At 38.2% G+C, this 22734-nt stretch overlaps 1 protein-coding gene across 1 annotated transcript; it reads right to left on the reverse strand.

The window, feature by feature from the left end:
* Positions 1–20562: 20562 nt before the first annotated feature.
* On the reverse strand, positions 20563–21354 carry LOC149248336 (uncharacterized). The gene has a single exon (XM_089449157.1). It carries the CDS (start codon positions 21352–21354, stop codon positions 20563–20565), a length of 792 nt encoding a protein of 263 aa, XP_089305283.1.
* Between the last annotated feature and the right edge of the window lie 1380 nt (positions 21355–22734).

The following is a 22734-nucleotide window of genomic DNA, read 5'->3' on the forward strand; positions in this document are numbered from 1 at the left end:
ATACAATTTTGCTCGTGGGAGGAGGCCAAAATTAAGCAAGTTTTAGGAAAGTTACCATAACTTTCATTTGACACACCAAATTTAGTTCACACCTATTGAATTGTAGGAAATAATGTATGAAAGTATTACAAAATAATTTTTCAGATCTAAAAGGGCTTAAATCTCATAAATTTACTAATAAGACTTTAGTCATTATGATATTCTCCAAATTAATGTATGTGTTGCAATCTACCAGAAAGTATGCATTGGTAGCAAGTAGGAAGGAATAACAAGCAAACTACATAATCATATGCAATACAAGGAAAAGAGAAGACACACAAAGTAGTGGAGAACCTAAAAATCACACTTATATTAGATATCCTCGACAACCAATCAAGATTAGTACACAGAGTCAAGTGCGCGTGTGTGTCTGTATATATATATATATACGCGTATATATATATATATATAGATATATATATATATATATATATATATATATATATATATATATATATATATATATATAGATATATATATATATATATATATATATATATATATATATATATATATATATATACACACACGCGTATATATATATATACACACACGATGGTTTAACCATCTAAACCGACTTGATAGGTTGATTCGACTGGGCTAGTTGATTGAGTCGAATAACCCCTCCAACATCTCCCCCATCCTCAATGCCTTCTTTATCAGGAAGAAGGGGGAGATTTGGAGACTTTCAAAATTTGAGAAAATTAATACATGGGATAGAAATATAAATAGAAAGGGAATAACAGGAGAGTTACTAGCCGATGAAGAATTGTTTTGTTAGTGATGATGATGGTTGAGATTTTGACTACTCGTAGGTTGGCTGGTCAATGGATACTATAGATTGGTTGACTAATTTTGCTTCTGTCCCACCGGGGTAACTTAAGATATGAATTCCTCTTCTCTATTTCTCTCTTAGCAACTAGTTGGACCATTTCCACTTTAATCACTCGTATGTCAAAGTATTTTTCAGGTGTTGGGTCGTATTCTGACATGCTTGGTTTGAAAAACATTAAACTTTGTCCGAGGTGGGGCCAGTTCCATTGATTGGACCTAGACAGGTGCTTCTCCAAAAGTAATTTAATAAATTATAGGCGTAAGTGATTGAATGTGTTAGTTGAATATCGACAAATATTTGATAATTGTTGAGCTTGCACCTCCAAGGTTTTCAAGTTTTCTAAGTACTGCACTTTGTTAGCCACTAAGCTCTGTTGGGTCAGTCGTTAGTCGGGCATGCCCTGCTGCTTAAACTGTTTGATTCTATCGAGGATGCTTTGTAATTTATCAATGGTGTTGGTTGCTTCCATTTATGCCTTATTCCTTCCCTGAGCCGCAATCTTTCCTTTTGCATCAACTACATCTCTATCTTATTTTCCTTTGAAATTTGATTCTCCAAAGCATTTCTTGCCCGAATTTCCAAGACAGTGTGTTGTCATGACGATAAATCAAGAATGAGAAGTTGTTGCGGTCTTAGTCGGCTACATGTGGTTAATAGATAAGCCAGCCAATTGTTGAGGATTGTGCCCAATGTAGTAATCTTATCCAGTGTTTTTCTAAGCTTTGCTTGGCCTTCACAAATTCCATGTGTTCCTCCTGGATAATACCCAACAATGCTCTGTTACCTTGATCCTTTGCCTACTACTAAAGTTGGTGACATGTTCGTTCATTTGCACATTGTGGTCTACCAGTTGGTAGACCAACTGCTGAATAGAAACGAGTGGTTTGTCAACCTTGGTTGGGATGTCTAGGTTAAGTTTTTCTACTACTTGGGTCATGCAATTCGACCAAGTCTCCTCTTCTTGTTGCTTCCTTTGTCTTAGATTATCATTCACATTAGCCTTCTTTTTACATGCCTTGTGGCTTGTTTTGTTATATATTCCACGCAAGAAAAGACAAGTTTATCAAATGCATAGGTAAAAATATATGGTATGGATGGTTTTTCCTTTGTCGATCCTAAACTTGATATCTAAGCAAAACTATTGATCTTGGTGGGCCCTGTAGGTGGTACTTGTTGTTGAGTTGAGGATGTGCCCAAGTGCATCTATTGTCTATAATTCAGTCGTTACTATAGTACCCTTACCCAAGTCAATTGGCTCAAATTGTTTTAATGCTATTTCATGAACATCGACATGTTGGCCATTCAATGTCTCTTGTCCACGATTCACTTATATAACATGTGTTTAAGTGACAGGAGGCGAGTCTAAAGTTAGGTCGATATCTAGTACTTATTCTTTCTCTTTGTCGTTACCACTCGACTGACCTTGGGTCTACCTTTATGGAGGTGTTCCCTTCTAGGCATTTGACCTCACTAGTGTTGACTATTGATATGCTTCTTTGTCTTGGTCGACCATCATCTTTTGTTTGAGTTTTTCAATAAAAATTTCCTTAACATGTCCCAAGGACTATAAAATATTTGGGTAGATAAATGAACACAAAAAATCTTGAGATTTTCTCAACTTTTTGTTGTTGTCTCCTCTAAGACCTGTTTTGCAATTGAGTCGAGGAGGAAAAAACACAATGCTTGACGAACATGCTAGGAAGCATCCTCAAAAAGTCCCAACCAAAGGAAAAGGCAAGGGGAAATGTGACCTCCAAGCACACATTGAATAAAAGGATACCTTATCTTAAAATCATAAAATATTGTCTTATATATTGTATTCATTGCAAAATGAGGTTCCCCCCTCGAAGAGGATTGTAATTATTGGTTTCTTATCATTTTTAAGGCTTAAGGATCATAACATTTAGTATCAAAGCTCATGATCCTAGTGTTTTGCTGCTTTGAATAGGTCATTGTGGCATTTTTGCAATAACTTTTTTTATGGGAAATTTCATATGGTGAAACTTGCAAAATAGTGAGAAGACATCTCAACCAATATCTGGTTCAAATTTGAGATCTTGGTTCGCTATATTTTCAGAGATATTCTCCAAGTTAGGGTTTCTAAATGCTACTAAAATCAGTCTCAAACAAGTCAGTTCATTAATCTCTAGGAGGTTTTACATGGTGAAACTTGGAGAATATTGAGAATACATCTCAAGAAATATCCCATTAAAATTTTAGATCTCGTTTCATTATATTTTCAAAGATATGTTCCAAGGAAGTTAAGGTTTTTTAATGGCCCATAAGTCTGTCTCAAACAGGTTAGTTTAGCATTTTTCATTATAACTTTTTTCTATGAGGTTTCAAACCATGAAACTTGGACCAATTTGAGGTGAAATATTAGGGAACATCTAGTTCAAATTTTAGTTATTGGTTCATATAATTTTGGATATATGCTCTAAGGAAGCCTATTTTCCTGGATTCTCCTTAAATCAGTTTCCAACGTGTCAGTTTGGCATTTTTGCAATAACTTTTTTGTGTGATTCTTCAATCAATGAAACTTGGACCATATTAAGTAGAAATCTTGGGGGACATCTAGTTCAATTTTCAGAATTTGGTTCACTATACTTTCGTAATTATACACTATGGACGTTAGGGTTTGTGAATAGTCCTTAAATGAATTATAAATAGGTCAGCTTGGTGTTTTTGCTATATCTTTCTGTCTGGGAATTTTAAGATTGTGAAATATTCAAGCATTTTAGGAGACATATAGAAGTACCTTAGGTAGAAATTTCAAAATTATATTTGAAGAATTGGACACTTGGCATGCTATACAATTTTGCTCGTGGGAGGAGGCCAAAATTAAGCAAGTTTTAGGAAAGTTACCATAACTTTCACTTGACACACCAAATTTAGTTCACACCTATTGAATTGTAGGAAATAATGTATCAAAGTGTTACAAAATAATTTTTTAGATCTAAAAGGGCTTAAATCTCATAAATTTATTAATAAGACTTTAGTCATTATGATATTCTCCAAATTAAGGTATGTGTTGCAATCTACCAGAATGTATGCATTGGTAGCAAGTAGAAAGGAACAACAAGCAAACTACATAATCATATGCAATACAAGGAAAAGAGAAGAGACACAAAGTAGTGGAGAACCAAAAAATCACACTTATATTAGATATCCTCAACAACCAATCAAGATTAGTACATAGAGTCGAGTGCATGTGTCTGTCTATATATATATATATATATATATATATATATATATATATATACAATGGTTTAACCATCTAAACCGACTTGATAGGTTGATTCGACTGGGCTAGTTGATCAAGTTGACTAACCCCTCCAACATCTCCCCCACCCTCAATTCCTTCTTTATCAGGAATAAGGGGCAGATTTGGAGACTTTCAAAATTTGAGAAAATTAATACATAGGATAGAAATATAAATAGAAAGGGAATAACAGGAGAGTTAATAGCCAATGAAGAATTGTTTTGTTAGTGATGATGATGGTTGAGATTTTGACTGCTCGCAGGTTGGTTGGTCAATGGATCCTATAGATTGGTTGACTAATTTTGCTTCTGTCCCACCGGGGGAACTTAAGATATGAATTCCTCTTCTCTGTTTCTCTCTCAGCAACTAGTTGGACCATTTCCACTTTAATCACTCGTATGTCAAAGTATTTTTCAGGTGTTGGGTCGTATTTTGACATGCTTGGTTTGAAAAACATTAAACTTTGTCAGAGGAGGGGCCGGTTCCATTGATTGTGCCTAGACAGGTGCTTCTCCAAAAGTAATTTAATAAATGATAGGTGTAAGTGATTGAATGTGTCAGTTGAATATCGACCAATATTTGATAATTGTTGATCTTGCACCTTCAAGGTCTTCAAGTTTTCCAAGTACTGCACTTTTTTAGCCACTAAGCTCTGTTGGTTCAATCATTAGTCGGACATGCCCTGCTGCTTAAACTATTTGATTCTATCGTGGATAAATTGTAATTGATCAATGGTGTTAGTTGCTTCCATTTATGCCTTATTCCTTCCCCGAGCCGCAATCTTTCCTCTTGCATCAACTACATCTCTATCTTATTTTCCTTTGAAATTTGATTCTCCAAAGCATTTCTTGCATGAATTTCGAAGACAATGTGTTGTCATGATGATAAATCAAGAATGAGATGTTGTTGTGGTCTTAGTCGGCTACATGTGGTTAATAGATAAGCCAGCCAATTGTTGAGGATTGTGCCTAGTGTAGCAATCTTATCCAATGTTTTTTCTAAGCTTTGCTTGGCCTTCACAAATTCCATGTGTTCCTCCTGGATAATACCCAACAATGCTCTGTTACCTTGATCCTTTGCCTACTACTAAAGTTGGTGACATGTTCGTTCATTTGCACATTGTGGTCTACCAGTTGGTAGACCAACTACTGAATAGAAATGAGTGGTTTGTCAACCTTGGTTGGGATGTCCAGATTAAGATTTTCTACTACTTGGGTCATGCAATTAGACCAAGTCTCCTCTTCTTGTTGCTTCCTTTGTCCTAGATTATCATTCGCATTAACTTTCCTTTTACATGTCTTTATGGCTTGTTTTGTTGTATATTCCAAGCAAGAAAAGACAAGTTTATCAAATGCATAGGTAAAAATATATGGTATGGATGGTTTTTCCTTTGTCGATCCTAAACTTGATGTCTAAGCAGAACTATCAATCCTGGTGGGCCATGTAGGTGGTACTTGTTGTTGAGTTGAGGATGTGCCCAAGTGCATCTATTGTCTCTAATTCAGTTGTTACTATAGCACCCGTACCCAAGTCAATTGGCTCAAATTGTTTTAATGATATTTCATGAACATCGACATGTTCGCCATTTAATGTCTCTTGTCCATGATTCACTTATATAACATGTGTTTAAGTGACAGGAGGCGAGTCTAAAGTTAGGTCGATATCTAGTACTTATTCTTTCTCTTTGTCGTTGACACTCGACTGACCTTGGGTCTACCTTTATGGAGGTGTTCCCTTCTAGGCATTTGACCTCACTGGTGTCGACTGTTGATATGCTTCTTTGTCCTAGTTGACCATCATCTTTTGTTTGAATTTTTCAATAAAAATTTCCTTAGCATGTCCCAAGGACTATAAAATATCTCGATAGATAAATGAACACAAAAAATCTTGAGATTTTCTCAACTTTTTGTTGTTGTCTCCTCTAAGACTTGTTTTGTAATTGAGTCGAGGAGGCAAAAACACAATGCTTGATGAACATGCTGGGAAGGATCCTCAGAAAGTCCCAACCAAAGGAAAAGGCAAGGGGAAATGTGACCTCCAAGCACACATTGAACAAAAGGATACCTTGTCTTAAAATCATAAAATATTGTCTTATATATTCTATTCATTGCAAAATGAGGTTCCCCCCTCGAAGAGGATTGTAATTATTGGTTTCTTATCATTTTTAAGGCTTAAGGATCATAACATTTAGTATCAAAGCTCATGATCCTAGTGTTTTGCTTCTTCGAATAGGCCATTATGGCATTTTTGCAATAACTTTTTTTTATGGGAAATTTCATATGGTGAAACTTGCAAAATAGTGAGAAGACATCTCAACCAATATCTGATTCAAATTTGAGATCTTGGTTCGCTATATTTTCAGAGATATTCTCCAAGTTAGGGTTTCTAAATGCTACTAAAATCAGTCTCAAACAAGTCAGTTCATTAATCTTTAGGAGGTTTTACATGGTGAAACTTGGAGAATATTGAGAATACATCTCAAGAAATATCTCATTTAAAATTTTAGATCTCGTTTCATTATATTTTCAAAGATATGTTCCAAGGAAGTTAAGGTTTTTTAATGGCCCATAAAATCTGTCTCAAACAGGTTAGTTTAGCATTTTTCGTTATAACTTTTTTCTATGAGGTTTCAAACTATGAAACTTGGACCAATTTGAGGTGAAATATTAGGGAACATATAGTTCAAATTTTAGTTATTGGTTCATATAATTTTGGATATATGCTCTAAGGAGGCCTAAGTTCCTGGATTCTTTTTAAATAGGGAACATATAGTTCAAATTTTAGTTATTGGTTCATATAATTTTGGATATATGCTCTAAGGAAGCCTATGTTCCTGGATTCTCCTTAAATCAGTTTCCAACGGGTCAGTTTGGCATTTTGCAATAACTTTTTTTATGTGATTCTTCAATCAATGAAACTTGGACCATATTAAGGAGAAATCTTGGGGGACATCTAGTTCAATTTTCAGAATTTGGTTCACTATACTTTCGTAATTATACACTATGGACGTTAGGGTTTGTGAATAGTCATGAAATGAATTATAAATAGGTCAGCTTGGTGTTTTTGCTGTATCTTTCTGTCTGGGAATTTTAAGATTGTGAAATATTCAAGCATTTTAGGAGACATATAGAAGTACCTTAGGTAGAAATTTCAAAATCATATTTGAAGAATTGGACACTTGGCACGTTATACAATTTTGCTCGTGGGAGGAGGCCAAAATTAAGCAAGTTTTAGGAAAGTTACCATAACTTTCACTTGACACACCAAATTTAGTTCATACCTATTGAATTGTAGGAAATAATGTATCAAAGTATTACAAAATAATTTTTTAGATCTAAAAGGGCTTAAATCTCATAAATTTATTAATAAGACTTTAGTCATTATGATATTCTCCAAATTAAGGTGTGTGTTGCAATCTACCAGAATGTATGCATTGGTAGCAAGTAGGCAGGAACAACAAGCAAACTACATAATCATATGCAATACAAGGAAAAGAGAAGAGACACAAATTAGTGGAGAACCAAAAAATCACACTTATATTAGATATCCTCGACAACCAATCAAGATTAGTACACAGAGTCAAGTGCGTGTGTGTGTGTGTGTATATATATATATATATACGATGGTTTAATCATCTATACCGACTTGATAGGTTGATTCGACTGGGCTAGTTGATCAAGTCGACTAACCCCTCCAACATCTCCCCCACCCTCAATGCCTTCTTTATCAGGAAGAAGGGGGAGATTTGGAGACTTTCAAAATTTGAGAAAATTAATACATAGGATAGAAATATAAATAGAAAGGGAATAACAGGAGAGTTAGTAGTCGATGAATAATTGTTTTGTTAGTGATGATGATGGTTGAGATTTTGGCTGCTCGCGGGTTGGTTGGTCAATGGATCCTATAGATTGGTTGACTAATTTTGCTTCTGTCCCACCGGTGGAACTTAAGATATGAATTCCTCTTCTCCATTTCTCTCTCAGCAACTAGTTGGACCATTTCCACTTTAATCACTCGTATGTCAAAGTATTTTTCAGGTGTTGGGTCGTATTCTGACATACTTGGTTTTAGAAACATTAAACTTTGTCCGAGGAGGGGCCGGTTCCATTGATTGTGCCTAGACAGGTGCTTCTCCAAAAGTAATTTAATAAATGATAGGTGTAAGTTATTGAATGTGTCAGTTGAATATCGATCAATATTTGATAATTGTTGATCTTGCACCTCCAAGGTCTTCAAGTTTTCCAAGTATTGCACTTTGTTAGCCACTAAGCTCTATTGGGTCAGTCGTTAGTCGGGCATGCTCTGCTACTTAAACTATTTGATTCTATCGTGGGTGCTTTGTAATTGATCAATGGTGTTGGTTGCTTCCATTTATGCCTTATTCCTTCCCCGAGCCACAATATTTCCTCTTGCATCAACTACATCTCTATCTTATTTTCCTTTGAAATTTGATTGTCCAAAGCATTTCTTGGTCGAATTTTGAAGACAGTGTGTTGTCATGTCGATAAATCAAGAATGAGAAGTTGTTGTGGTCTTAGTCGGCTACATGTGGTTAATAGATAAGCCAGCCAATTGTTGAGGATTGTGCCCAGTGTAGCAATCTTATCCATTGTTTTTCTAAGCTTTGCTTGGCCTTCACAAATTCCATGTGTTCCTCTTGGATAATACCCAACAATGCTTTGTTTCCTTGATCCTTTGCCTACTACTAAAGTTGGTGACATGTTCGTTCATTTGCACATTGTGGTCTACCAATTGGTAGACCAACTGCTGAATAGAAACAAGTGGTTTGTCAACCTTGGTTGGAATGTCTAGATTAAGTTTTTCTGCTACTTGGGTCATGCAATTCGACCAAGTCTCCTCTTCTTGTTGCTTCCTTTGTCTTAGATTATCATTCGCATTAGCTTTATTTTTACATGTCTTTGTGGCTTATTTTGTTGTATATTCCAAGCAAGAAAAGACAAGTTTATCAAATGCATAGGTAAAAATATATGGTATGGAGGGTTTTTCCTTTGTTGATCCTAAACTTGATGTCTGAGCAGAACTATCAATCCTCGTGGGCCATGTAGGTGGTACTTGTTGTTGAGTTGAGGATGTGCCCAAGTGAATCTATTGTCTCTAATTTAGTCGTTACTATAGTACCCTTACCCAAGTCAATTGGCTCAAATTGTTTTAATGATATTTCATGAACATCGACATGTTGGCCATTCAGTGTATATTGTCCATGATTCACTTATACAACATGTGTTTAAGTGACAGGAGGCGAGTCTAAAGTTAGGTCGATATCTAGTACTTATTCTTTCTCTTTGTTGTCGCTACTCGACTGACCTTGGGTCTACCTTTATGGAGGTGTTACCTTCTAGGCATTTGACCTCACTGGTGTCGACTGTTGATATGCTTCTTTGTCCTAGTCGAACATCATCTTTTGTTTGAATTTTTCAATAAAAATTTCCTTAGCATGTCCCAAGGACAATAAAATATTTGGGTAGATAAATGAACACAAAAAATCTTGAGATTTTCTCAACTTTTTTTTATTGTCTCCTCTAAGACCTGTTTTGCAATTGAGTCGAGGTGACATTGTAGTTTAGGGTCGTCAAGTATGGTGTTTGTTAAGACTTTTTTCCAATTAATTATGACTCCTTGCTATTTAACATTGATAGATTTATTAGTTTCTTTGCCTGTGGGATTCTTTGATGATTCTTGCAAAGGACCAAACAAGTCAACTTTGAACAATGTTCTATATAACTTTGCTTCCCATTCTTCCTCCAGCTCCCCATTTATTAACAAAAAAATACTTTATTTTGCAGCTCCCAAGAAAATACGAGAATTAGGAAGACTTTGTTTGTCTATCGACTTAGCTCATCAAAGATATATTCAATAAAAGATTGGTTGGGAAGGCCCGTAGGGTCGACATCACTCGAGTCAACATACCAGACCCTTGTTGTGTTAAGGCCTAGTTGAATATGCAACATGTTAGGTATCATTCGTCGAATTTGTTAGTAAACCCTCCATTTGTTTAACACCAATTTTAAATTCAACTACTAGTTCCTAAATATATCCTATGGGGAAACCAACTCAGGGGTTCTTGACCAGTCGTGTGAAAAAAAATTGCAATTTTTCATCAGCGAGATATAATTTTTTCTTAATATTGCCTTACCAACTAGGGAGACTTGTTTCATTTCTAACCATATTATTAAGGATGTAAAGTGAATGATCTTACCGGAATTTTGACATGCCTAGCAATTAGCTTTTTTGATGCTGACAACATATTTTTGCCCAGTTATATTGTTTTCTTATCTTGGTAATTTGGTTGATTACTTCCAGCATGTTCAATTTGATGTTGATGCCCGACCAGTTGGATTAAGATAGAGGGAGACAATAATACACGCCACTTTACCTGTGGATCCCAGACTTAGGTGATAATTAGCCCTTTGGAATTCTTGGCCTTCATTCCTCCTATGAACTCTTGAGTCTATGCAGTGAAATCGTCTTCAATATCTTTTCTCCAGTATGTGACAGCCTAGTGATGTTGTAGATGATTGTTGGTGTAATATGAAATGGTTTTTCCAACCTTAAGGTGCCATCACAGTACCATCTAATTAGGAATTTCACGGCTTCTTATTTTAGGCCTTGGAAATTCGTGACCAGTGAAGTTCCTAGATAGTCTCGAATCTCAGCTTTGTGCAACAATTCGACATCTGCAATCAATTTCTTGTCTACTAGTTCCCATTCCTTTAATGCTTCGAAGTGTTTTTCCCACAATGGCTCATCCATTTTTGCTGGTTTGATATTGTGGAGTTGAAGCTCTAGCTCTATCATGGTAGCTTGATCGAACCAAGGTTTAGTTCTTAGCTCTATGGTAATCTCCTCATCTTGGAAGTGAACTCTTCTCTTCCCCATTTTGAAATCCTCCTGAAATTCTTGTCCTCTAGAGAACTCGAGCAACTCAGAGTCGGAAATCGTTGGGCTAGGGAGGTCTAGAAGCTGCATCAATTCAAATGCAACACTCGATGAGAATTCAACAATGGGAGGTGAGACTGTTCGGTCCTTCAAATTTATAGCCATCAAATTAATTGTTTCATTAACTCTATTTGTGTTCTGTCGTGGAAGTCATCTCCTCGCATTAATATTTGATTTTTCAATGGCTCTCGACTCATGCAATGCTCATGGCTACCTAACTTTTCATGATTTGACGGTCAATTCACTTTTTAAAATTTTCTAAGTCATCATGAATTTTTAAATGTGATGTGATTATGCCGTCAATTGTGGTATCCCGATCGGATATAGTTGTTTGGTCGATTCGACTTTTGATTTGCAGTCTATATTCTTTATTCCTGGTCGATTCGACCTCTTTTTAAAATTGCTCTCTATATATTATTCATCGGTCTTTTCTTCTTTCATGATGTTGTCAATGTCGACTTGTATTTTCTTGTGATTTACTATTTAAGAATTTCCTTAAGTCTTGTCCCCGCTCCATTCTTTGTGACACTTGTTCATTTGATTAGAAGTATTCTTTATTAATGGTGCTCATTTGCTAACACAATTATTATTCTACCAACTTTATAACTATTTGTTAATAATCATATTTATTTATTACTTGTAACAACTAAAATTAAGTTGAAGAAAAATATAATACATTTATTCCATTAGCTAGTATGCTACAATGTCATTTTCAGACTAGCCCATGTTCCTGGCAGCTCAAAGAAGTTTTCACTCATCGCATGGCGACGGTGTCAAGTGATATATCTTTTTAGTCAAGCACCATTTATGAGTGATTTGAATATGTGACCTTGAATCGTTTTAAGCTAAATAGCTCCCGAAGAATGTATATCTTCGACCACAAAGGGGCCAAGCCATGAAATTTCTAATTTCCTTGGCTTCCCCTTTACTCGATTGTCATATAACAACACTAAGTCTCCTACTTTTGAATTATTTGGTTGTAAGTTGCTATCATGCCATGCCTTCTATTGATTTTTGCTCACTTTTTGTTGGTGTAATGCGTGGATCATGTCCTTGTCTAGATGTTGTAACTAATAGAGTCATTATTTCTCAACCTTTCTATCATCACATTTTGACACAGTCGATACATTCGTAACATTGGTTGTATAGTGAAATGGTACAATTTCCTCTTGTCCATAGATCATTTTGAGTTGTGTGTATCCATTCGATTGCTTATATGTCATTAGATATGCTGAGAAGATTGTCAGGATTTTGTCATCCCAATCATCTCTGTCTAAGTTGCATATTTTAATGACTCCTTTGTGCAACATTTTATTGAATGATTCTATTGTGCCATTTTCCAGTTGGTGGTAAGTTGTAGTTTTTCTATGCTCAACCATGAATTTTTGCAACATTGTTTGGATTTTAGAATTGATAAAGTGTGTACCCTTGTCGCTTATTAGGGTCATAGGAAAACCAAATCTTATTACTATGTTTCCATAAATGAATTTAGCCGCTACTTCTTTTGTGCAAGATTCTACTGGCTTTTTATGCACCCATTTTCTTAAATGATCCATTATAATTATAATGTATTTTGCACCCATTTGTCTAGCTCTTTTGGGAAATAGGTCGATAAAGTCAACCGTCTAGATCTCCAAAGGTTGAGTCAGGTTTATCGAGTGGAGAAGCATACAATTTATTGAAAACAAACGACATGTTCTTTGACACACATCACATTTATGGACTTGTATTCAACAATCTCAAAATAGAGTCGGCCACCATAATCCAACTCGGAGGATTTTCCTTGCAGTTTTGTCTCCTTTATAATTCTCGCCAACACCTTCTTTATGAGCTTCTTCAATAATATATTCCCTTTCATGCACCTTCTAAGTACCTCATTAGTTCCTAGGTCATATAATTGGCCATTTATCAAAGAAAATGGTGTCGCTTTAATTGCTACTGTCTTCTTCTTCTTTTTGGACAATCTATCAGGTGGTTTCCCTATGTGTAAAAAAATGGTGATATCTACAAGTTCCACAGGAATTTCTTCTACTTTGAATAAATGAGCAACAAGTAAATCATCCTCAATATATGTCAACTCCTTCGATGTCTCCAGTTAGGACAGATGGTCGGACCTGAGTTTCTTTTTACCTGGTCAGACTATTACTTCAAATTCAAATTGTTGGAATAAAAATAGGCATCGATAGATCTAACCCTGATGGAGTGCCTTGTTGACAAGGTATCTCAAAGTTTGATGATTTGTGGAAAAGATGAAAGGATTTGCAAGGAGGTGGTGGCAAAATTTCTAGAGAACGAAGATCGTGGCAAGTGCTTCTCTTTCTGTTGTTGAATAGTTTCACTTAGCTTTATTTAGTTTTCAACTAATGTACGCATTGGGGTGGTCTATGGAATCATTGTCTGGTTGTGATAAAATAACCCCGACTGTGACATTGGATGCATCGACGTGTACATAGAAATTTTTTTGACCAGTTGGGAAACTTTAAGATAGGTGCTTCAACTAATATCCTTTTAAGTAATTGAAATGACTCATTGCATTATTTTTTCCATATGTACTAAAGATCCTGCTTTAGTAGTTCGTCGAATGGGAAAGTAATATTAGAGTAGTGTCAAATGATTTTTTTATAATATCCAGTGTGCCCCAAGAATATCTTAATCTTCTTTTAATTAACAGGGGGTTTCAAGTCAAGGATCACTTTGATTTTTTCCATATCCACTTTGATCCCTTCCTTGCATACTACATGCCCCAATAGTATTCCAATAGGAGTAGAAAAATATGCATTTCTTAATATTTAGAGACAATTGGATTTGTCAACATCTTTATAACATCAACCTTAGCCATTGAGTATGATCTTTTAACAATGTCTAGATAGTCCAATCATCAAAACATACTTCTATCGTATTATAAAAATACTCTTGGAATGCCTTAACTACTATTCTCAAGAAGACCGAGGGTGCATTTCTTAGACCAAAAGGCATTACTTTATATGCAAAAGAGCCAAATCATGTAACAACCATGGTATTTTCTTGGTATTCTTTTGCAATGGGTACCTAATTGTACCCTGAGAAACCATATGTAAAAGAGTAACATTCATGACCCACCACTTTGTTTATGATCTCATCTGCAAATGGTGTTGGGAATGGATCAGTCATTGTTAACTTATTCAATCCATGGAAATCAATGCATATTCTCAAACTAGTCAGGTCACGCTTTTTGGGTTGCACAACCATGGGACTTGCTCGTTCCGGTTTTTTAATGGGATAGATGATGCCAACAATTAGAATTCCTTCAATCTCTTTTTATACAAACAATTTGTATGTATGATCAAGCTTGCAAGGTATTTTCTTTATTGGCTTTGTTCCAAGAATGAGATCAATCTTCATTTCCCCCTTTTCTTTGACAAATCCTTTGAGATATTACTCGTCGTGTGCAAATACGTCTTGATACTCTTTTAGCAAGTCGATGAATTATTTTGTTTGTCTATCCAACCAATAGTCACCGAGTCGAGCCATTTTTGGTCAGTCATCATTCAAGATATCGACTTCCTTAATCTTTATATCTGCATCCATCTAGGCGGGGGTCTTCGACTCATCAAGTCTCTGATCTCCAAATTTTATTTCCTAATACATTGGCGGGATGAATAACTTATTTGATTTCTTGCTTTCCTCCTTTTTAACTTTATACATTGTTTAAACTTTTTTAAGATTTTTGGGATTCTCCTTTTTCCAACAAAAACTTTGTTCTGGAATATGGATATTCTCCATTTCCATGTGACTTAGCTAGATTATGATTTGTCAAGCATGATGTATGATTACATACATGAGTCGAAGATGATTCAACTATTATTTCTCTTTTTTATTTATGTGAATTAGAAGACTCATTTAAAAAATATAAATAAAAATTAGTGAGTTTCCTCAAATAGTGCTTGCTATTTTGGTCAGAATTCAAATCTTTAATAAAGTAATCTTTTAACTCACCCGATTATAATGACTGACCTCGAGTTTCTTCTAGATTATACCACTTGTTAGGCAAGTCCTCAAGAGCGTTGGGAAACATATGTGGTCACACTCTTTCGTCCCCATACCCAATTCTTTGCCATTATGACTCACAATTTTTTATATGTTGGACAATGTCCTATCCAGGTTTAAACATTGGGATGTTCACTTGTGCTGACAATTTGTGTCCTCCAAAGATTTCTATAAGGTAAGTTGATTTTGTTATCCAGGTTTGGAGTTGAGAGGTGTGGGTGTCCAACCACTGAAATGCTTGTTTAGTAAAGATATGGACTAAGCTTCACATTCTCCCTTGTGCTTCGATAACTTTAGTTACTTGTTATACATGATTCACGTGAGAAACTTGTTCTTTAAGTCTCAGTGGGGCACAAATACCCAACCATGATATAGGTATTTGCGAGAATGTTGACGAAAATGTCAAACACCAAGCAACCTTGGCCCTTGATATGTTGAGTCGGCATAATGCCAAGAAAGTAAAGCAAAATAAAGAAATAGGAACCCTTGGAGCTAACATTCTTATTCCAATACTCCCTTGTCATCTCCCTTTGTTGAATCCTAAATGTCATTCCCAAATTTCCCACACATGCCTCCAAATCAAAGTTAAACTCAAGGCCAAATGAATCCTCCTGCATTCAACACTGGAGGTGGAAACATAAACAATTTTCTTGCTCCCCGCACAAAAAACGGTTCCCAACCTACCTTGGATGGCACTGGTTGGAAAAAAAAACATCCAGATCCAGTCAAGGAAGGCCATTTCTAACTTTTGGTACTATTCTGACATACCTTCCCATTGTGCCAGAAGTCCTTATTGTCAAGCTATGGTTGATGCAGTTGTTGTTGTAGGTCCAGGGTTCAAAGCCCCTTTTTTTTTTTGAGACAAAGTTCGGTTGCTATATATTAATCTGAAAAGAAAAAGGCAGTTTGCCATACATATAATGCATCCTGAGCATTCTGGATCCAAGGAATTACAAAAAGATTCCTTTCCTTGATCCTTACTTTAGTTATCCTGCCTCTAAAACTTCTAGTGTTACTATAAATCCTTACGAACTGCAGGCCCCAAAATTTACATTTACAAACCATATCTAATCTATGTCTATATGACTCATCTTTCTTGCTGTGGACGCTTCTGGGTCCAGATCTGGTTCGTTCTGCTTTGCACTAGAAGAGGATGTTGCATCTTTAAACTTTTTATCCATCATGTACTTGAGGATAGATATCTTTTCTTCAGCATGGCTACATCTATTGCTCAGACTGCTAAACTGTTCATGCAAGGAATGAACTCTGTGTAAGAAGAGGTTCATCTCAGCCCTGTATTTCTCATGAATAATTTTGCACTGTTCCTCAAGTCTTGTTTCCAGATTTCTCACTTGATCCTCCAGGGCTCGTTGCTGCGCTCGGACTTCTTCAAACTCTGCTTGTAAATCCCTGCAGTGGAAGCATTGTTCTGGACGCTCCATTGTCGCTGGAAGATACTTGGCTGTGTGGATCTCTTTCTTAACACAGTGTCTCTGTATTCTTTGCTTGCTACTGATTGCTGACACCGTGCGCGCAAGGGCCTTGAAGCAGCTACCTCGATCGATTTGTAAAGAAGCAGAAGCAGCTCCGCTCTTACAACTATGGGCACTGATATCTCCTATGGGAGGATGGCTTGTGATGCCCGGGGCATATAAAGGCATTTTCAACAGGCTGTGTTGGCGGGAGTGAGCCCTGCGTCTCCCAATAATCCACCACACTGTCCGATGCATATCTTGGCCTGCATCTAGGATCTGATTGTTAGGACGATTTTCCCCTGCTCGATGACCGATTCCCCTGCGCTGAATAGATTTCCTTATCTGAATTCTGGTATAAGTCTTATCTACCATACCTACTCTGTCTCCTGCACTGATTGCTTTCCTGCAGTCATAGATTCTATTAACTACGGTACACCAGGCTTTGACTAGCTGCGTGACGTTCATGGTAACGGGTGGAAGGATGATGTGTTATTACAGCGAAGACTACCTTTGGCACGATCACATGCCCTGTTGGCACCCTTGTCAGCTTCCTTATTCAGCCCACGAAGAATGTGATAGTAGCGGACTTCTTCTAGCAGGTCGTGAAGAATCTGATTCCTGCAATTTATCTGTTGCAATAGAATGTTTGGCGTGCTCTGCCTCAGAGCCATGAGTCTAATGATGATTGCTGAATCGCCGAAGACTATAACTTTCTTTATTCCTATCTTGATCAATTGAGTGAGACCCTGATACAGAGCCAATCCCTCAGCCCTGTTATTAGATAACTCTCCCAATCCCCATTCAAATTGAAGAATTGTCTCGCCGTTAGCATTGCAGATAAGGCCCCCTGCACCTGCTTGGCCTGGATTTGATTTTGAGGCGCCATCGAAGAACATGTAGAACCTATTACAGTTACCCAACCAAATTGCAAAATCCGCTTCCTTTAACCTCAGCTTCCAGACAGTGCTTGTCTCCTTCGGTTGAATCCTTTCTTGTCTTGACTCCTGAGTGCTACTTGTAATCCCTTGGGCATAGCTGATCAAGTTTCTTTCTTCGATGCTGTAGTTGGTAGCCTCGATCTTGCCTTGAGAGTGGGCTAAAATTGCCTCCACCGCTAAAGTCTTTGCCTTATGACACATGACTCTGGTATTGCATCCTTTCTCTTGAAAGACCTTCCCGTTTCTCGCCAACCAGATGCGCCAGAGAAGGGTCAAGGGTATGATGTTCCATATCCTTTGTGTCAAGTTGCTCTTCTTCCCTTTCCATGGACAATTTTTTTTCCAATTATAAACAGTTTCTGCAATAGTTGTCTTGGGCTCCCATGTTATTTCCCCAATTGTGGCCATCTGACTCCAGCATTCTTCAGCAACCTGGCAATCTATAAACAGGTGTTGTATTGTTTCTTCTGCTTTACAGCAATTTGAGTATCTTGACGGTCCCATTATACCCCTTTTCCTTAAATTTTCTGCTGTTAGTATCTTCCCTTTCAGGAGGAGCCAAGAAAAGAATTTGACTTTAGGGGGCGCTTCTACTCTCCACACCAGTTTCCATTGGCTCCATACTTCCTGTGGAAAGATGCTGTCACAGAGGTGTTGGTGACCAGCTTTTGCCGTGTAATGGGTTCCCGTTGTGTCCCAACGGTAGCCATCTTGCTTGCCTTTTTGAGTTGGAGCTTTATTGTGTAGAAGGTTCTTGAAAGTTGTGATGCTTGCCTCTATCTCTCTGGGGTAATTCGGTAATGTCCAACCTGTCCATGCATGAGAGTGGTTGTCCCATTGCGAAATTTGGGCTAAGCTCCATATACCTCTGCTGTTAAGCCAGTTTATGGCAGGAGTTGCCTCCAGATTTGATCCAATGGGAAGCTGTCCTAATATGCGGTCAGTGGAAAAATTGATGCTGCTCCCTCCTCCTGGGACCTTTGAAGTATTCTGTGACAAAAAGGGTATGGCTTTCTTACAGAGCTGCCAAATTTTTGTACTGTCTCTATTGGGAATATTAGTGTCCAGGAGTTGGTGCCTAGAGCTGTTCAGGTATTTTGCTTCAAGAACCGTCTTCCACCAGGCTGTGGCCCTTGTGATCATTCTCCAAATTATTTTAGCTCCAAGAGCTAAGTTCAGCAGTTTTGGAGATCTTATTCCAAGTCCTCCTTTCTCCTGAGATTGAATAACATTCTTCCAACTGACCAGATTGAACTTTTTTTTTTTTTTTTTTTTTTTTTTTTTTTTTTTTTTTTTTCCTCCTTGCCATAAAAAAAACCTGAGAGCTCTTTCCATTTTTTGGTGGAAGACCATTGGAGCTTGGTACAAAGAGAAACGATAAATAGGTAGAGAAGCCAAACCTGATTTTAGTAGAACCAGGCGACCTGCTGGGTTCAGCCACATAGATCCCCATTGTTGGATTTTTCTCTTTATTTTGTCAAGGATTTCGTTCCAAGTATCAGCCTTCAAAGGTCCCATACTTACCGGCATCCCTAGATATGTGAAGTGGTTCCAGTTTATCTTGTATGAGACTCCTAGAATTTTTGCAATGCTGTGGATGGTGTGATCTGATGTGTTCCACCCATAAATACAACTTTTTAACTGATTAACCTTCCCTCCTGAGTATTCCATGAATTGATCTAATATCGTCTTGAAGCGCCTTGCAATAGTGGTGGACGCCCCTCCAATCAAGAGGGTATCATCAGCAAATTGGGAATGGTTGATGTTCTTTGTACCTTGCTCAAATTTGATGCCAGTGATTAGGCCTATTCTTCGGTTGAAATCCAAGATTTTGCTAAGAGACTCAGCCATGAGGATAAATAAGTATGGGGACAGGGGACAGCCTTGTCTTAGGCCTCGAGAGGATTGGAATGCAGCACAAGGTCTCCCATTGATCAGAGGGGAAATCCATGGGTTCGATATGCAGGCTTTGATCATATTGATGAAGGAGGGGTCAAATCCCATTTTATGAAGGACTGCAAGCAGAAAGGAGTGCCTAACCCTATCAAAGGCATTGGCAAGATCCAGCTTTAGGACAAACCCTTTCTCCTTTCTGCTTATGCTTGAGTGAATGGCCTCTTGCACAAGAAGAATGGAGTCAGAGATGTGCCTATTGGGGAGAAATCCCCCTTGGTTTTCTGAGATCAAAGAGGAGAGATAAGGCTTAAGTCTGGTTGAAAGAATTTTTGTAATTATTTTGTATGCAGAATTGCATAAGGATATTGGTCGAAACCTTGAGAAGGTGGAGGGTCTGTTTTCTTTTGGAATTAAGGCTAGATGGGTTGAGTTGGTGAGCCCCCCCATTTTGCCTTTCTGTAAAACCCATCGTATCATCTTTAAAAGATCTTTTTTGATCATCTGCCAGTACTCTCTGTAAAAACTGATTGGAAACCCATCAGGTCCTGGAGCTTTGTCTGGGTGAAGGCTCCATACTGCTTTTTGAACTTCTTCTTCTTCTACTTCTTGCGTGAGCTTGCTGTTTGTTTCTTGGGTGACAGCTTTAGGCATGTGCTGAAGTAAACTTGTGTAATCCTCCTCACTTTTTTCCTCTGTCAAAAGATTTTTGAAGTGATTGGTGGCTGCTTCTTTTATGGAATCCTGGGTGTTGTAGCTATTCCCATCGCTATCCCTTATTGTGCTCACCATATTTCGAACCTTTCTGATTGTAGCCTGCTTATGAAAATATGAAGTATTTTTATCTCCCTCGTGCAGCCACAGCTGCCTTGACTTCAGTCTCCATTTAATTTCTTCATCCCTTATAGTTTGTTTCAGCTGGGTATAAAGTCTTATTTCGTTCTCTTTGGCTTGCCGGGAAAGCCCAAAGACTTCAATATTTTGCTGCACTTCCTCAAGATCTTTCTTAATTTTCTTTTTACTCAACTCGGGCTCTTGGTAATTGCTCTTTGCCCAGTGTTTTAGAGCCTGCCTTATTCTCTTTAATTTTGTCTCCCAGATATAAGTCGGGGAGCCTTCTACATGTTGGGTCCAAGCCTACCACACCGCGTCTTTTGCTGCAGGGATACAATTCCAGAGAGAACAATATTTGAAAGGAAGAGGTCCTAGCTGGCAATGTCTGTGCAGAGTAAGTATTATTGGATAATGATCAGAGGCGGAGACATTAAGAATATTTGACTGGCCAGTGGTGAAGGTGGACAGATATTTTATATTTATGAGGAACCTGTCAAGGCGCTCCATGATGTTGCCAGCTCCTAATCGTCTGTTGCTCCAGGTATACTTGCAGTTCTTGGGTTTGATATCGATCAGATCTTGATCCTGCATAATGCTCTCAAGTCGGTTTCTGAAAGGGTCTGGGTTGAAGTTTCCCCCTCTTTTTTCGTTGGCATGCAAAACCAAATTGAAGTCCCCTGCAAGAATGAGATTGTTGTCCTGTTCTTCTTCTATATTTGTTTCCAAAGTATTCCAGCACACTTCCTTCTCCCTGTAGTGATTCGGAGCATAAATATTGTAGATTTTTACCGTTGTTCCATCTTCCTTGCTTTCTAGATTAACGTTGATCCAGTTCTGATGTATTTTGGTGGAATTGCAGCTCCATTTGTTACTGTCCCACATTGTTAGGATGCCACCTGAGGCTCCTCTTGCTTCACTTGCACAACCACTGTAACGCTTTTGCTGGCTGATGACTCTATTGATTTCAGATTGATCCTGCTTTGTTTCTTGAACAAGGATGATTTCAGGCTTTTCACTTTGGATTAAATCCTTAAGGGCTGCTATCTTGGAGGGGTGCCCTAGTCCCCTACTGTTCCAGGATAGCATTTTCATCATGATTTACCAGATACATGGAGAGGTGCTCGCCTCTCTTTGCCTTTGGTATTGTTTTCTTTATCCGAGTGTCCAAGGATAAAGGATTCTATAGGAGTCTGAGAGCCCATGGCGATATCTTTCTGAGTGCTTTCTTCTCTCTGCTGTTTGGCCGATTTTTTGCCAGGCCCTTTTTTGGGAACATCACTGGGCGCTCCATGATCCTTTGAAGAACTTCTGGTTATTCTGGCAGAGGGGGTATCAGGGGAGGGTTGAGAAATGTGAGGGGGAGAGGGATGGAGAGGAGGATCAGATGAGGGGTCGGAATCTTCCTCAGTGAGAGATGCGAAAGGATTAGAAGATGGAGGAATGGAGGGATCCACAGATCGAGGGGGAGAGGAGGGGTGATGGAGAGGAGGTTGCTGGGAGGAAGAGGAAGGGAGCTGGTGGGCTGAATGAGGATTGGAGGGGTGTTGGTGGGAAGGCCCAGGAGCTTCAGAGTCCGATGGTTTCTGAGGGGGCGATGATTTTTTCCTTTTTACAGTTTCCCATTGCCCTTCTTGCTCTTCTGATTCTACATTTATGATTTTAGTACATCTATTTGCAAAATGTCCATATTCGTGACATACCTTGCATTTGAAGGGGATCTGTTCATAATCCAGCTGCTGAATGTGGCACCAGTCGTCTACTTTCAGTTTGATGGCTTCCGGCAGTCCACGCCCCAGATCAACTTCAACACAAATCCGCGCACAGGCCTGCATGTTGTCTTTGGGTTCACTGCGGTCTATGTATTTTCCGACCGCGTTTCCTATTGCTTTGACCGAATCGTCGCCCCAGCAGTGAAGAGGAAGATGGGGCAGCCTGACCCAGACTGGAACTGCGCTTGGTATGTCTAGCTCTGGATCGAAATCCGGGGTCCATTTGTTGAGATAGAGACCCCTGGAGTCCATAAAGTAAGGTCCGTTTCTGAAGATTAGATCCTTGTCCTCCTTAGTTTCGAAATGAAAGGTGAAGTATCCTCTACCACAGAATCTGATGGATATTTTGCCTTGAATCTTGTCCGACCAGTTCCGTTCAACCCACCTTTGCACTGTTTTGGGGGAAGGCCACAGTCCTGTAAATTGCCCGATTAATCCTTTCTTTGCTAAGGAAATGGCTGCCATGCGAGGAATGGTCGGGGGCAAATGAACTTCCTGTAAAATATCTAGCTTCTTCACAAATTTCGTTGTTGTTGGTCTAGGTCTTTGCTGAGGAAGAGATTTAACCAGATTTGAGAAAGCCCTCTGTAGCTCCGGATCCCCACTGGGCGGATCCGGAGGATCCATGATGCTGGTCGATCAAGCTGTTGCAAGGAAGCAGGGAGATTCGATGGCAGGCTCAGGCGCGCGCGCGCGCACAGTAGCA

Source organism: Pinus tabuliformis, chromosome 7 (genome assembly GCF_031772625.1).
Source record: "Pinus tabuliformis cultivar Carrire ecotype Pingquan chromosome 7, CPIR1, whole genome shotgun sequence".
NCBI lineage: Eukaryota > Viridiplantae > Streptophyta > Pinopsida > Pinales > Pinaceae > Pinus > Pinus tabuliformis.